The following is a 16,351-nucleotide window of genomic DNA, read 5'->3' as shown; positions in this document are numbered from 1 at the left end:
CTCTAAACAGACTTTAATGTTGAAGAGTGGTGATTTCTCTATAAACCACCAACTCCCCATGAAGACTGCGACTAGACAGAAAGTTACAGATAATAATCGCTTCTAATCATATTCTATTTGTTTAATTATTTTACATGGATTTGTTTGAGGGTTTAATCAATTGGTCTGTATCACATTTATATTAGATTATTCTGTTCAGTACAGCCTGAGGACATACCCAAAACCCAAGACTGTGGGTGCATTAAATGAATTAAATAACGAACATAATGATCAGATTTTTCTTTTACTAATTCGGTCATTGGTTTTGTCATGTAACATCCATGAGCCAAAGCTGCCCTCATCACTGTAGTTCTTTTTAGTCTCAGTATATGGAAATAAGCACATTATGAAAGACTTTGACTTAATTACTATTATTACCTTTACTTCCACAGTTACCTTTACATTTCACACTTTGTTGCATTTTAAGAAGTTGTTTTTTTTCTTCTGAGACCAATAACACATTTAGTTCGACAAGGTCAGCAGCTAACTGATGCATTTATCACAACTTAATGTTCCCCAGATGAAATCTGCGATGTACTTTTCTTTAATAAAAATCTGTTGGGCACCATGCAGAGAAGATCCCTGAGCCCTGGGTTAGATGTGTGCATACTTCATTTACTTTCCTGTACTTCCTTTAGAAGTTGGGGATAAGATGATAGCGAGATAACATTTGCATTAGCAAGGTCATTTCCCAGTATAATCTTCTAATTATGGCCAACGTGTCCCTTTCAGTGGAAATGAAGAAGGATAAAGCATTTGGATTGTGCTGCTGCAGCATGAGAACAAGCCACCAAAGTTACTCAGGGGATGTTTGGTTTATGTAATAGTTTTATGATTAGGCCTATCATAATGGTGGATAAAGTATCTGTATATGTATGCAGCTAAAGCACAGGTTTCACAAATCTAAGATAATCAGCATCACCAGCTCTTCCTCTATTATTATTGTGGAGAAGGATCTGTGCTGAATTGTGGCCAAGCAGCACCACATGGGAACCTGTCAGATTCCAGATAAACCAGGCAGAGCTGAAACCAAAGCCTCCCAAACTAAAATCTCTGGCCACCCTGCGCTGAGAAACAGCTGACGTCAGCTGTCTCCCTGGACCACCTGCTGCGATATGGCTCCTTTTCCTCTGGAAATAGATGAGAAACAAAGTTGGCATAGATGACGAGTGATAACAAGCGAAAACGAGTAGGGGAGTGTGCGGAGTGATGGATTTTAAAAATGACAGAGGAGAAGAGGATGGAGGATAGATAGAGTAGAGAGGGAGTAGTTGTTGACATGGGGGAAGCGTAGAGAGAATAGGCCTATTCTCTCTACGCTAGGGTTATGCTAATTTGAGCGGATGGGGAGATTAAATGGAGTCATATCAGGTCATGTGCCTTCCAGAAACAGGACCCTAATCCCCCTTGCTTGCTCCTTACAGCTCAACTTTACACACATACAGTAAACACACACACTCACTCTCACACAAATGCATGATCCTGTACTGTAGATTGTGTGCAGAGGATGGTGCAACATAGATTTCAGGTGACAGGTGTGTAAATGCAGCTGATTTTTGTTTGCAAATGTCTTCAGAATGAAACATTTCCTTGAGTACTGCTCTTCAAACAGAGTGGTATGAGTGTGTGTGTTATAAAAGAGACAGAGAGCGAGTGAGGGAGTGAGTGAGTGAGTGGATGGAGGGTAGCGTATCGCAACTAGAGCGAAAAAAGTTCCCCCGAGCAGTTAATAAAAGATGATGCTGCAAAATGGATACCAGCTAGTGCTCCGACATGACATGAGAGAAAAGGATACGACTGTTTTTCCTTCTTTTTTATCTGTCTTCCATGTGTTTTGTTGTGAAAGATTGATGCTGTTTTTGATGTTTTTCAGCGACCAGCAGTTATGAAACTTGCATGCATAATACACAAATGGCCACCGGGCATCAATATCTGAAAACACCCTACAGATAATCACTAAAACATTGTGTGGTATCTGCTCGAATGGAGGGATTTGCATAAGAGGAATGCAAGATGAGAGCAAATTAGATCAATAACAGGCAAAGAAAACTGCACCACTTTAAAGCATTACGACACAGTGTATAATACAGTATTTATATGTAGTATGTATATTTATGTATGTGCAGTAAGGTCACACCCTGACACTAGTTACACCGAGAAGCCCTTGACAAGTCCTCATCAGCTTTATCATGTATTTATGATATAATAATACAGCCTTTCATTTACATAATTACCTGTTGCACCACAACACGATATTGTTTCACTGATGGATAATGGCAGCAGCTTGTCAACCTGTTCAAGGCCAGCCATGATTGTTTCAGACAACCGCCACTAAAAAGAAACTGGGACATGATGTACAGAGCTGCCTCTGAGAGGAAAAACCGCGCTCAACAGAGGAAAGAAAGATGTGCTTGCATTTTGCTTGTGACACTCCCATGATGATATGCTAATTGCAGGTAGACTATATAGATTTCTGCTCATGCTTAAGGATGAAGTGGTATTTTGATATCCATTGCCCAAGGCTGAATTTTAATAGACGCTCGATTTCCACCGTCTGCCTTGTTACTTCTCAGGCCACAATTGTCCTGTTAAAGTCACATTATGTGCCTGGGTGAGAGGCAGGAAATAAAAATAGTAGTCAGCATCTTTGTTCTAAGTTGTTTCTATATTTAGCTCAGGGTGGTGGAAGACACATACTGCACACAGGCTGTTGATACACCAACAGAAACGGAGTGATTAAGAATAAACACAACATGCAGGGAAGGCTGATAAATAGTCTCTCACGCACACACAAAGGCAGGCAGGCAAGCAGAGAGGAGCTGTCCTTGGTGCTGAATCAGCCACCCGTGCTTGGCTGCTGGTGCTCTATGTAGACTGTTGTGTCTGTCTGGTCGCCTGTGGCTCTCGGCGATTGTGTTACACACCAACATTGTTGGTTTTTAATGTTTTACAGTGTGCTTTTAGCTACTGTTAGATTCATTTCAGCACCAAAAAGAGTAGTAACAGTTATATCCTTTGATTTACGCATAGGCTAAAGTGTCAGGGCCCCCACCTGGCCTTCACCTGCGAAATGTCACTCAAATTAACATGTACCATCCAGGAGGAGACTCAAAATGATCACAAAGAGATGGAAAAACACTGCAAAGAGATGCAAAGGAATTTCAAAGAGACAACTACGCAAATGGGCAAAACAACCACAGAGAGACTCAAAACAACAAAGAGACACACAATGACCACAAAGAGACACAAAACAATCACAAGGAGACACGAAATGAAAACAGAGACACAGAACAACCATGAGGAGACACACAATGACTGCAAAGAGACACAAAACAACCACAAGGAGACACAAAACAACCAAGGAGACATAAAACGACAACAAAGAGATACAAAATAACAAAAACAAGTCAAAAATGATCTTGCACAGACACAAAATTGCCTCAGTAAGTCACAAAATGACTACAAAGAGACACAAAACAACTATGAGGAGACACAAGATCACCCATTGGGCCCATTGTATCATAATCTGTCCATGAAGTTACTGTTAAGTGCCTACCAGATTTAGATAGTTCTTTCTTTTGCTAGTTGTTTGTTTTGTGAGAATTAAGTGGAACTGTTACTTCCGGTTGCAGCATTTATGAGTTCTTTGTACTATTGTTTGCTTGCTTGCCGAGGATGAATAAACCAAAAATAACAACAAGTAAAGACAATGGATGCATTTGCTTGTATGTAATTAATTCATTAATTCATCATAAGATAAGATAAGATAAGATAACACAAGATAACCCTATTGTTAGTCCCATGGCAGAGACATGTGCATCGTTACAAAGGCAAAGGGAATACTGCAAAACAAGAAGCATCATTAAAAAAACACAAAGCAAAATAATAAGTAAACATCAGTTTAAAAGCACAAACAAAATACAAACAGTAGAAAAAAAGCAAAATATAATAAATAGACAGGCTCACTGGCGAAATAAACATATGTACAACATAAATGTGAATCTTATTATTTATATACCTTAAATTAAAGATGTAAACATTTACAGAGCTGCATCACAAAAGTTACATACTGTACAAATCCATCTTCAATCTTGCACCGCCCACTTCTCCCTCTGGTGTATTTTGAGCCGTCTGGACCAATCAGAACGAGCCTCGCACTCCGTCACGGCGAAATCAAAGTTCTTGTAAGAGCGCGTGTGTGCCCCGGTGGATGAGAGAGGCTCGAGACATCGGAGAGAAGTGGACAAACCTAACGGCTGCGGGATACTGGATATTTCCTCCCGGTGAATTAGTCATTGTTACCCGTTTCTGCGTTGATTTAGAGTCTTAAATTAGAGTTAAGAAGCATTTTTTCCGACGGAATACCGTTTTACACCGATGAAAGATGACTTGACAGTTGAAACTAGCTCTACCTCCTCGGACTGTAGCGATGTTTAAACCTGTACGTGCGTAGTTTCCCACCACCGCCACCGCCACCATTCCTCTGTCACCGTGGACTTATCAGTTTGTTTCGCTTTTGCTGTTAAGGAACATTTTTTGAAACGAAATGACGGAAATCAGCGAGAAGGAGAATGAGCCACAAAACCGGGACCTTCACCGACCACAGGCTACCGTGCCCAGCCAACCTGAGTCAAAGGTAACAGCACACCTGTGTAATTACGGGATTTTTTTTATCCACTTTGAAACATACAGCACGGGTAATGGCAGTTGGAATTAAAGCAAGGGTGTCTCGGAAGTTGTGGTGCTCATTTTTAAGTAATGTTTTACACCAAGTTTGATCCTTATTTCTATTTTGGACTCCTTTAACCGTTTGTTAGAGTGTGTTTTCTGGCTTACAGGGCTAATAGTGGCTGCAGGTGTTGCATAACAACTCTAAGCCGCTTTAAGTCTCCTAACTAGCCTGACTTTAAAGTTAGCACAGGGCAGAGATTACACCAAGGTGTGCGTGCAGATTGTGTCTGATCTTTTTGTGGCATGTATGTGAATGCACGGAATTTGCAAGAAAGAAAAGATCATGTTTCTTGCAGGTTATTCAGTGAAAGTTAAATGAGATGCAGGTAGAGGCAGGCAAGAAGGGTGCTTTGAGACGGCGTTGCTGTTTGGCTTCAGCTTAAATTAAAGGCAGGCATCCAAAACAATAAATGCTAAGAGGTGCAGCGTCCAAGCAGAGGAGTTGTAGATCTGTTGATAAACCCAAGGCATCACAACACAAGGGGTGGCAAACATGGTAGAGGCATGGACAAATTAACCTGCTTTGAGGCTGCTGGTCACCTCTATTAACTTCACATTCCTCCCCTTCTCTATGCAATGTACATTTTTTCATGTGCTTTCTCTGCTGGAATATTATCTGCCCCCAGATCTGCTGCAGGGGTAGTTTAACCCCTTCAATTATGTTACACACCCATACTGTAATGGTGGATTTCTACTCTAAATGCACTCATAAATTATTTCCAGAAATAAAATTGATTAGGATACTTTATGAAATATTGTTGGAGCCATGATGTAGTTTTTGCTTGTTTTTTTCTATCCTCTAAACAAGGTAAATATAAGTGTACACATGCATTTATGAAACTGAACACAGGGTGAAGCATTATGTGAAGTGTATAGGTAAGCTTCCGGTAATGGGAATCAGTTGTGTGGAACGGGAAGCAAACAGTTTTTGACTGTGTTATGGAAGCATGTCAAAAAGCAGGAAGTTTTGGCATGTAGAACTGAATTTGCTGAATGTATGTAATGATTACATATGGACAATGCTTTCGCTCTTCTGTATTGTGGTGAGCATGTGTAAATTGTATTTAGAATAAATGGATGGCCAAACCCAAAGAGATAACGCACACTGGACATTGGGTTATTCTTAGTCCAGAACACGCGTCTGGAATAGGTTCACCCATTCGCCCCTCAATGGCTTGTTTTGGTAAAAGTCACTACATCTTATTTTATCTGTCCATTCTGATTAGAGTTGTAGTGATATACCAGTTTTGAGGTATACCGTGATATAAAAGTTGACGGTTATCATACCGTGTACATTTTCTTATCTACGATATTGAAAGAAATGCAACTGGATGGAGAACCTCCCCTTTTATTTTAGTTATTTTCAATGGAGAGACTCTTTACACACACTGCAATTAACAAAATGGTTTCAAGTTTCAATTATAGTAATAAAACGTTTGTTTAACCAACAGTAACCCACCATTTTCATTCCTTTAAGGGTCATTTTGATTGATAATAATATAAATTCTGTAATACTGTGATACCATGAAACTGCAATCTTTTTTGAGACGATTATATTGTGAAAATCTCATACTGTTGCAACCCAAATTCCAATGGAGGAAGACTGTTTACATAGAAAACGCATAATTGAAAAAATCACAATAAATAGTCTAAACAGATATTTTTTCAACAAAAGCATGAGTTTATTTATTATGAGTAGTTACCTTATATCAATTAAAACGTGATGCTTGTGAAAACACATTACATTTATATTATGTATGTAAAATATCCTCAGTTTCGGAAGTATCTCCAGAAAGCAGTATGTTAAAAACCTCCAGAGGTTGATATTCTGTGGACAGAATCGATTTAATGAGCTAATTTTATCATTAGGAAATTAAATCAAAACAGTATTTCCCCTAGATATGTTCCGGTGACACTGATCTGCCACTGACCTGCCGACCATTCCAATGGACAGATATTTTTGAAAAAATCCAGAGTTAAAGCTATAAATCTTTCATATGATTTTTTTGACAAATTATTTACTTTACAACAATATGATTAATAGACTGAAACTTTCAGGACTGTTGTAAATTCTTTGGTAAATTACTGCATTGTTAATTGTCACTGTCACTTAACTTACTGTTAGGCTTGTTTTAGCATTTTTACCTGTAAATATTGTTCTTTCTGTTTCTGTTTTCAACCTTTTTATGCTGCAGTCTTGGCCAGCCCCTCATGCAAAATAGACTGCAGCTAACATTCCTAACTCCATAAATACAGTGCAAAGCAGCTGTGATGAGCTAGAATATAGCAGAATATCACAACAGCGAGATTACTTGCAATAAATAAACAGATACTAAAGTGTACTCAGTTTGGCCGTTCTGCTGCTGTCAGTATACTGCTGAGAAACAACAAATTGCTTGATGAATTTTGAAAAAAGGAAATTATGTTTTTAATTGCCAACATTCTTTTTCAAACAAATTGAACATTGAACTGAACACAAAAGGCACCAGTGAAAAAAGAACGATCATTGCATGTTAAAGTGCACTTTTCGACTAATACTATCTTTCAACTAACTCCAGAAATCCTTGAGTGCAATATTGAGGTCCTTTGTGATGTGTTTAGTGCACAAGTTGAAATTGTGGTGATGCTGATGCTCAGAATGTTACATACATAATGTTTAAGGCATTTATCATGTCGTCACTGGTGCATTTTCCCAAACATATTTTCAATTCTACTGGCACAAATTAATATACAGTTTTTCTTAAAATCTCGGCAAGTCAGAGGAGTATAATAACCTCAGTCTAATCTCAAAGTATTTCTTAAAACAAGGTGGACTTGTTGTTGCTGTTTGATCTTTTTTGACGAAAAGTGGAGCTGAACTTCAAACGGAGACGATAAATTCTCACTTACTGACTTGACCTAAATCTCCTGCATCACATTTACTTTTTAACATTTTCCAAACACGCTTCAAGAGCAGCCTTAATTGCAGCAGCAGTCAAAACAGTAAATCACATTATGGCTGGCTTTTGTTGGTCATCACCACAGGGACCTGGAACAAGCCCGGCAAGATGGGCCTCTTGTTGTTTCTATTTGACTACAGACAAACACAATGGATGGTGGGTGTTGAGGTGCTGTGTGGATTTACGAGCCAATCAGCTAGCAGATGTTTGCTGTGTCTTGCTGGGGGCTGGGTCATAATTCACACAAATGGTCGGCCAGACAAAAAACAGAACTGGGAGGAAGCAATCCTCCAAGCTGCGTCAGCCTTGTAGCTTCTGTGTTTGCCAAGCCCCTGCTGGCAGCCGTGACCGCTCCACATCCCGCAGAAGAAGAATGAATAGGAAAGAAAGATTAAATGTACGTTACAACTGCGGGGTCTCTTTCAGAGTAGTCTGCTCGAGGGGATCTCTAGAGCTTCACGTCTCTCTGTCACTGTCTGTCTTCTCACTTCTGTATATTGCTGTATTCATTTCATTACAGTTTCCACTCTTTGTTTTCCCTCCTGCCTCCATGTCTGTCTCTTTCTCAGCTCCTCTTACCGCCCCTCTCTGCAGTCTTTCTCATCTCTTCATCAGCTTTTTCTCCTACATCTCTCACTCTCCATTCCCCCTCTGTCTCCCCACCGTCCCTCGGCTCTCTAAGTATTTATTACAGTGATAAGTGGGCCTACCAGCTTTTCTAGAGTGCTTCTAATAGATGCTGTGACAGAGCACGAATAGTTATTCCACCTCCAACACCTACGGGCAAGGTGATAGCTCCAAAACTATTATTATTCCTCGCTAATCACTTGGAGAGTATGCCACTCAAGTGTCTCGCATTAGTGAGGAACGGTAGAGGAGATGACGAGGAAAGTTAGGAGCAAAGAAAGACAAGCAAAGGTTAAAGGAGTAGTTACACATTTTGGGATACAAGCCTATTCACTTCCTTGCCAAGAGTTAGATGAGAGGATGATACCACTCCAATTACTGTACACTTAGAGGTACACTATGCCGGATTATCCGAAAACAACAATGTGTAGTATGAAACACAAGTAATCTCTCAGTCATCACTTATGGCCCACTAGAAGTGTGTGGCGGTGTACGAAAACTGGGGACACAGTGTGGAAGAAATGCAAATATAGTGGGAGGAACCACCAAGGGGACAAAGCATGTTCCAAAACGAGAGTGACTCTGGGGTTGGCTTTCACATTTACTCCTGCAGGTGAGCACTGAAGGAGAGAGTGGGGCTAAAGAGCGACATGGAGTAGGTCTGTTTTCCGTTGGACGGTTTGGTGCTGGCGGTCAGCGTAGTCAGTTTTGTGATCCTGCAATAGTACAGTAGCTTGCAGTGTACAAACAAGCAGTGTAGGAAGGGAGGGGCCAAGTTTGAATGCTGTGTTTAACAACAATTCCTGTGTAGTATACCTTCATTATGAAGTTACAGCCAGCAGCAGGTTAGCTTAGCTAAGCATAAAGATTAGAAACAGGGGGTAACAAAATCTGTCAACTGGGACCTTTAAAGGTCACTAATTAGTATCTTATTTGTTTAATTTATACCAAAAGCTAAGTTTGATACAACATGCCATTTTCTTGGGGGTATGTGCCAGACTGTTTCTTGGCAACCATTAGAGACGCCAAAAAATTTACTGGTCTAAGCCAAGAAACAATCTGGCACCTAATCTCAAAGATATGGCAAACTGTCATTTTTACATTTAAGTTTTTGTGTATGTGTTCATTTATGAGCTTTAAGCGCAGTTAAGACCAAAGATTTATGACGAGACGAGTTGAAACCTGCAGCTACTTGCAATACACCATTCTGCAACATCCTGAAAACCTAGCCTAGTCAGAACCATCATGATGACGCAAGCTTAACATTCTGTTTTGCTTGCTGTATCAGTCGGGCCCCGCTGCAGCCCCAAAAACTTTCAGTTGGTGGGAGTACTCAACTTGAGAAACTCCTTTAGCCAGTCAGTGTAACACAGGACTGGGAAACATTTTCAGGAAGGAAGGAACAACGAAAAACTTCTTTTCCTCAAAGAAACTATGTGAGTGCATACTTCTGTTCTTGTTTAATTAGTTCTATTTTTACTTTTTATCACTGTTCTGCAAGCTGCTGCCTGCATTTTACGTCATCAACGACAATGCAGTCCCTGACTGGTTGCTTACGTTGTCAGCTATGGTGTGCATCCCTGATTGGCCTCGATTGGATTATACACAGAGAGCAAAACACAATGTTGAGCTCACTTCATCAGGATGGTCTTACCAGGCCACAAAAACCTGCCAGTTTACACCAGTGCAACTACATAAGATGGTGTATCGTCTACATAGCAACGACTGTAAATACTTGTGTTCCAGGTTTATACGCTTATTTTTGTATAATTTGTAGCTTCTTAAAATATGAATGAGGAAAGTGATAGTGAGATAATTGTTACAGTTGCATTTCTAGTCGTGATGAAACAGCGAAAGCATAAACAAAATGATCTGTGCTTTAGATGGACTGTATTCATAATAAATATGCCACAATATTTTAAATAACCAGCGCCAATTACTTGTGTGATGCATGTGTGTATAATATGTGCACATACAGTGAGCAGCAGCAGCAGCCCACCGTCTAACCCGACACATTGTGTGGACGGAGACCAATGTACGTGTCATACATGACAAGAGCTGCAGGAATGTAAATGAGTTAGACTTGGGCTCAGTGGGGACAGAGTGCTGTTGTCAGAGGATGCCACAGCAAGCAAACGTGCCGTCTGCTGACAGTTTGTAAATGACTCGGTCAGCAGACTTTGCCACAAGCCAACTGGCTGTTAAAACAGGTAACATGCTTAATGTTATAAAGCCAGCCACTGGCGACTGGACAAGCTAAGTTGTACATGACACCATTAGCTGGCCTGAGTCGAGCTGAGACAGGCCAGTTCACACCTCTGCAACTTTCCCTGCAATGTTCTGGCTGTTTTCGCCTGTCACCAGTCTTTATGCAAAGCAGAGCTAACTGGCTGCTGGCTGTAGCTTCATATTTACCACACACACAAAATAGTGGTGTTGATCTCCTCATCTACTACTTGGGCATAAAAAACAAATATTTCACAAACTACTCCTTTAAACTCTACAGTGTTTATCAGTGGAGAAAATGAGCGCTCTGCTCAGAATCAGCCGCTACATAAAGTTTAATATTCACCAAAGACAGTGGGTGTAAATGCTGATAATGCAAGGTGGTGCTGTGCCCCGGTCCGCAGGGCCTCCACACAGCCCATCGCGTTCTCAGCCAACACAAAGACGTTTTTATGTGGTGAAATGATGGCAATGGTTTCTCTCCGACTTTGCCCTTGACACTCACTTTCTCAGCGTTCTCCTCCTTCTGCTGTTCTTCTCACTTACTTCCTTATCAGCCCTTTTTTCTCCTCTCTGCCTCTAATTAATTTCTTTCTGTCCATTTAGAGTATGTACTTCCCTGTTCTATTGACTGTAGCCCTTTTAAATGAAACCCAAAACCTTGTCTTTTTCCTCCCGCACTTCACTCCTCCTCATCTTTCTCTCTTTATGTTTCACATTCCTCCTTCATTGTCTTCTTTCTCTATAGCTCTGAGTGTCGGGCTGTTGATGGTTGCCTGAGTGCTTGAGAGGATAAGGATGATTTAAGAATAGGATAGCAAGCCATAGGTCCTGCAAGAAATTAGAGAAACAGAGAGAAAGAGGGGGAAAGTGAAGTACAAGTGTGAGAAGAGAATGCCAAACTAAGACAAGAGAGGAAGAGGCGAGTGACTTTGAACAGACACGTCTCTTCATTTGTCTGAGCATTACATAGGACTTGGGTGGCCAGTTCAGTCAATTAAAGCAAACTACAGTGCACACTCTTTTTTGATTAAGACCTCTCCACTTAAAATTACCTGTCATAAATGTGTCAATATGAAAATTTATTGTTACAGTTGATAAAAATGATACTGTTTTATTTAATTAGTTTTGGATGAGTTTTGACATTTAATTTCCTCGGTCAACTTCTGTATTCCTATGTCAGATGGTAGCTAAACTTCTTTAATGAGCTTTCTGATGTGTACCAGCACGCGTCTGTGCCATTCATATGATTATACCGTGTGTAGATGACATATCTGAACAAAGTGTGTTCTGCCTCCTTGTTTGTTTCATCCGTATCGCTTTTAGCAGGAGGATACATCAGTCACTTCTGACAGATCATGATATGTTTGTGTTTCTCCTGCCAGAATGATTGACTTGTACCACTGACCTTTGAAACAAACTATGGTCTGCACTGAAAACAGATGAAGGGTTACAGAGAGACAGACACACAATGAGGGAGACAGGTGGAGATGGATGTTCATACAGACAGAAACACACAAAGAATAAGACATCAGCACTGTCTTATCTGTACATAAATGCAAACCAGCTTTTCAGTGTCACTGTAGCGCTCATGTATCCAGTGTTGACCCAGCGCTGGTTTGATTAACGATGAAGTCATTAAATTACTGTCCTTGATTGAGTTCTCAAATGCTGCTGATCCAGCAGAGTCCCATGTGCAGTGTCAGGGTTGGAGTGGAGTCAGTTGGGAATAAGTACGGACGTTATTTAGTCCTTTGTATAGCACTGACCTTAGATTGCTGCTTCAGAGATGGTGGACTTCTGAGGTTACTTTGTTTCCCCAAAGGCAAAGCTGTCTGATGTAATGGAGTGGAAAAAATAAAGTTTTCTAATGATAGTTCTGATCTTTAGCTCTGAATGGCAGATTCACCTTGAAAAGAACTCAGGAAAAAGTACACATTTGACTGCATCGAATACTTAATGCATCAACAAAGGATTATTCATAAGGAGCTTGGGTTGCTTGGCAACTATGATGTAATCTTATTATTAACTCTTAAAGAGTGTACTGCTCATAAGTTACTGGCATTTAAAGAACTTTTGAATATTTAAGTTAAAAGAATGAGACGCTCTTCACTGCAGTTTATTAACTGAATAATTCATCCCTGTATTTTTCCCTCTACATTTGTCCCTCATTTATCTGAAATGAAGATTTCTGAACTGACCTTAAGTCCATAATGATGGTTATGCTTTGAATATGAATACAGCAATGTTGTCCTGCATCCTGCACATCTTACTGTTTCTCTCTGCCCTTTAATTTGAATTAGGAATGACAGTTTCTGTTAATTGTCTTTTGATAGCCCAGCCTCCATTAATCAGTAACAAACCAGTTAATTCTTAAGAAAAAAATGGCAATGACATGAAATATAAGAATCCTTTCCTTTTTGACTCAGTGAGCTTTAGCGCCACATTTCAAAATGCTATTCATTTAAATATTTTGTGCTGTAAATTTTTTGTCTTATTTTCTGTTGGCTTTACTGACAGACAGCCAGCTACTCACATAACATGCAGAAACATAGTGCCCGCCCTCTGGTCTCCACTTGTTAGCTCGCCTTAACTTTGACTGCTCTTCACTGTGCACCATCCAGGTGCAGTGGGAGTGGGCTGGTAGTGACATTCATTCAGTGATTACCGCTGGTGACACTGCCTTGGTGGTTAAACGGCATTGCTCCAGAAACATTGTGCCCACCTTCCGGTCTCCCCTCAGGTCACGCCACTGAATAAGCAGCTTCATTTTGAGCCTCAAGACCTGTTTTATCATTGTTAACAATGTTAGCACTACTAGCTATGCTGACACTGCTAACGGTGCAAACAGAGCTAACAGTGCTAACTTGGTTAACAATGCTAGAGGGGGTTCAACACTGAGCCACTTACCGTTGTGACCTGGAGGTAGACTGTAGTTTGGGATGGCGTTAGTGGTGGTAATTCCCAAATGAGTGGCACCACTAGCTGGCTCCAACACACGGTTGGTATGCAGTTAACTGAAAAGTGGTGAAGATAACCTATAGACCAGTGGCTCCCAACTGGTGCAGCCACGGGGTCCAGATTTCTCCGTAGTCATTAGTTCGAGGTCCCACAGTTTAATATGTTCACTGTCATACTTGTGTTTGAACATGTCGTTGAGCTAGTTTGCTGTCCGTCAGTCACTCACTTGCTGCGGAAAACAGCGCTTCAAAATAGAAGCTCTGTGCTGAAAATGTACTTAATATAAAGTGTGGGGGGTTTTTTTGTTTTTGTTTTTTTTTACAAACTTGACACATTGGTGAGTAGGGCTGAACGATATGGAGAAAATTTCATATCTCGATATTTATGCCAGATATCTCGATACCGATACGATATGATATGACTATGGGTTCAGTGAAAACTAAGCATTCTTTATAAAAAATTAAAAAAAAAAAAAAAAAAAAACGAGTCTGAACCATTTTCTGGAAGCCCTCTTTAGTGACTGAATACACGGGAATCATGTGTAGCAATATGGTACGTTATAGCATTTGTAATGTCTTTGTGCCTGCTGGATTAATGGCATTATGCTACTGAATGCATCGGCAATCCGACCTTGCTTGGGCTTGACACAGGAGGACCCAGATGTCCCTGCCGTATCTTTTAATGCAAGGCACTGTTCATACAGTCCTCGGTAGTGTTGTCACGGTACCAAAATTGGGACCCATGGGACCATACCAGTGAAAGTATCATGGTTCTGAGTAGTATCACGATATCACAGCCAAAATGAGGCAGATGTGCCTTTTGTCATTTATAAAAAGATAAATCACTTTTCTATAATACGTCAATGATATTTCAATGGAATAAATTACTTACTGACTTATTCATACTTCAAAAACAGCATCAATCAGTGATTAACATAGGGGGGATCAAAATAAAATAAAAAAATAAAATAAAAATCAACCAGCCACCCTCCTCCCCTGACAAGTAAAGAACAGTCCCTTCATAAGTAAAGAACAGTCCCTAAAGTGCGGTGAGGTTTGTGGAAATGTTAACGGTGTTGCACCGAAATCTGTGACCGTCGGACTCTGTGACCGCAGGGGGCGATGTTGCACATTGTCTGCGTGTGTGTGGCCATCAACAATGGCAATGGAAAGTAGATAGCCTTAAGGTAGATGTTGTAAATTACTTTTATTATAACAACGTTTTGTGTGATAATGTATGCACTGTTTAATAAATGAGTAAACATCGACACACGTGCTCTGTTATTGCCTCAATATTTGGACAGATGTATTTTCATTTCAAAGTTCAACTGTAAAGAGCTAGATGCACATCAGAATATGTGACCTCACTGAATCTGCATAATAATGAGTTTAAACCTCAAAATAACTGTTTTCAATCCTTCTGTCATCCTCTCACATTAATATGGACACATATATTTGTATTTGGGATCATCACAGAGATAGAAACACAGAGGTCACATATTCTGATGGCTGTACAGCCGTCACAGATTCCGACGGTCACAGATTTCGGTGCAACAACAGCTCGTTTCTCCTCTGACACGTCACATACCTGTGTGCCGCTATGGCTCAGCTGTTCCGGTACTACTGAGCAGTCATGACACCAACTTATTCACCTGGAGCCGGGCTTCTCGGTCGCCGATAGCCTCGCGTCACCAGGCTCTTCACGTACGGCGAAACGCCGGTAAACCACATTATCTTGCGGCGGCCATAGCGCTCCGCCGTATTCCCGTCTGTGACCCCCGTTCAACCCACAACCGGTAAGTTTCGCCTTTCGTTTCTGCTGCTGGTTGAAATCTGTACTCACACAGTGTGCTGACTGATTTAATTTGCTCGAACAAAACTATTTTTAGTCGCAAATGTGTTGTGTGTACTAGCAAGTTGCTAGCAGCAGCACGTCTCCCTCGCTCAAGGGGATGTTTGTGATTGGCTGGCTTTGTTGTCAATCCAAGGCAAGCAGGAAATGAGGTTTGTGATTGGCTGGCCGTAGCTGTACATTTAGGGCAAGCGTAAAAAGGATGTTTGTGATTGGCTGAGCTGTACATGCAGGTCAAGCTGGGGAAACTCATGGGGAAATTATATCGTCAATATCGTTGCCTTTTGGGATATTAATATCTTGCATGTTCATATCTCGGTATAGATACGATAACGATATATCGTTCAGCCCTATTGGTGAGTCAATTTTTGTCCATTCAGAATGGGCTCTTGACCCACTTTTGGACCGCGGCCCACCAGTTGGGAACCACTGCCAGCGACTGATATGTGTAAGGGGTCAAAATATTCTAGGCAGCTAATTATTTATAAGTTTACTGTTGACATCCCTAATTTGAATTGTCTTATAAAGACATACAAAGGCATTGACTTACAGTGAAACAAGTTACTTGACCTACAGTACTGATTCATTTAGATATAGCCTACACAAAAAACAGGATGATATCAGTCACTTGTCTTGCTGCATGGTGGTTGATGCAACCAGCCACCCTATCAGGGCTGATAGGGTGGCTAAAATCCAAATATCTCTTAGTAACCAATAGGCCTTCTTTACAATTACCAAGTATATAATCTAGAGGATCACAGTTTAATGTATTTAAATGTAAGACAATATAGCCGTAGTGGGCAATCAAAGGGTAACCGAACTGTTATGAACAACACAATGACTGTTTTTCTTTCACCACTGTGTGGAAATCAAAGAGCCATTGTGGCAGTTACCTAATGCTAACTGCAAAAGCTCCTTGTGCAGTTAAGCCTTTTAAACGGCTGGATTTGGAAATGCAAGCTTCTTTTGCTGCACAC

The 16,351-nt window shown here is 40.6% G+C and overlaps 1 protein-coding gene across 1 annotated transcript in view; it reads left to right on the top strand.

The window, feature by feature from the left end:
- The first annotated feature begins 4,264 nt into the window (after positions 1–4,264).
- LOC117247727 (SH3 and cysteine-rich domain-containing protein 2-like) overlaps positions 4,265–16,351 on the top strand; it is a 53,953-nt gene continuing 41,866 nt past the window's right edge. Inside the window, exon 1 of the mRNA XM_033612351.2 lies at positions 4,265–4,675. Coding sequence (XP_033468242.1) covers positions 4,586–4,675 — 90 coding nt within the window. The 5' untranslated portion in view covers positions 4,265–4,585. The remainder of the gene's footprint in view (positions 4,676–16,351) is intronic.

The sequence above is a fragment of the Epinephelus lanceolatus genome, chromosome 21 (assembly GCF_041903045.1).
Source record: "Epinephelus lanceolatus isolate andai-2023 chromosome 21, ASM4190304v1, whole genome shotgun sequence".
NCBI classification, from domain to species: domain Eukaryota; kingdom Metazoa; phylum Chordata; class Actinopteri; order Perciformes; family Serranidae; genus Epinephelus; species Epinephelus lanceolatus.
This window is presented reverse-complemented; position numbering and strand designations above follow the sequence as displayed.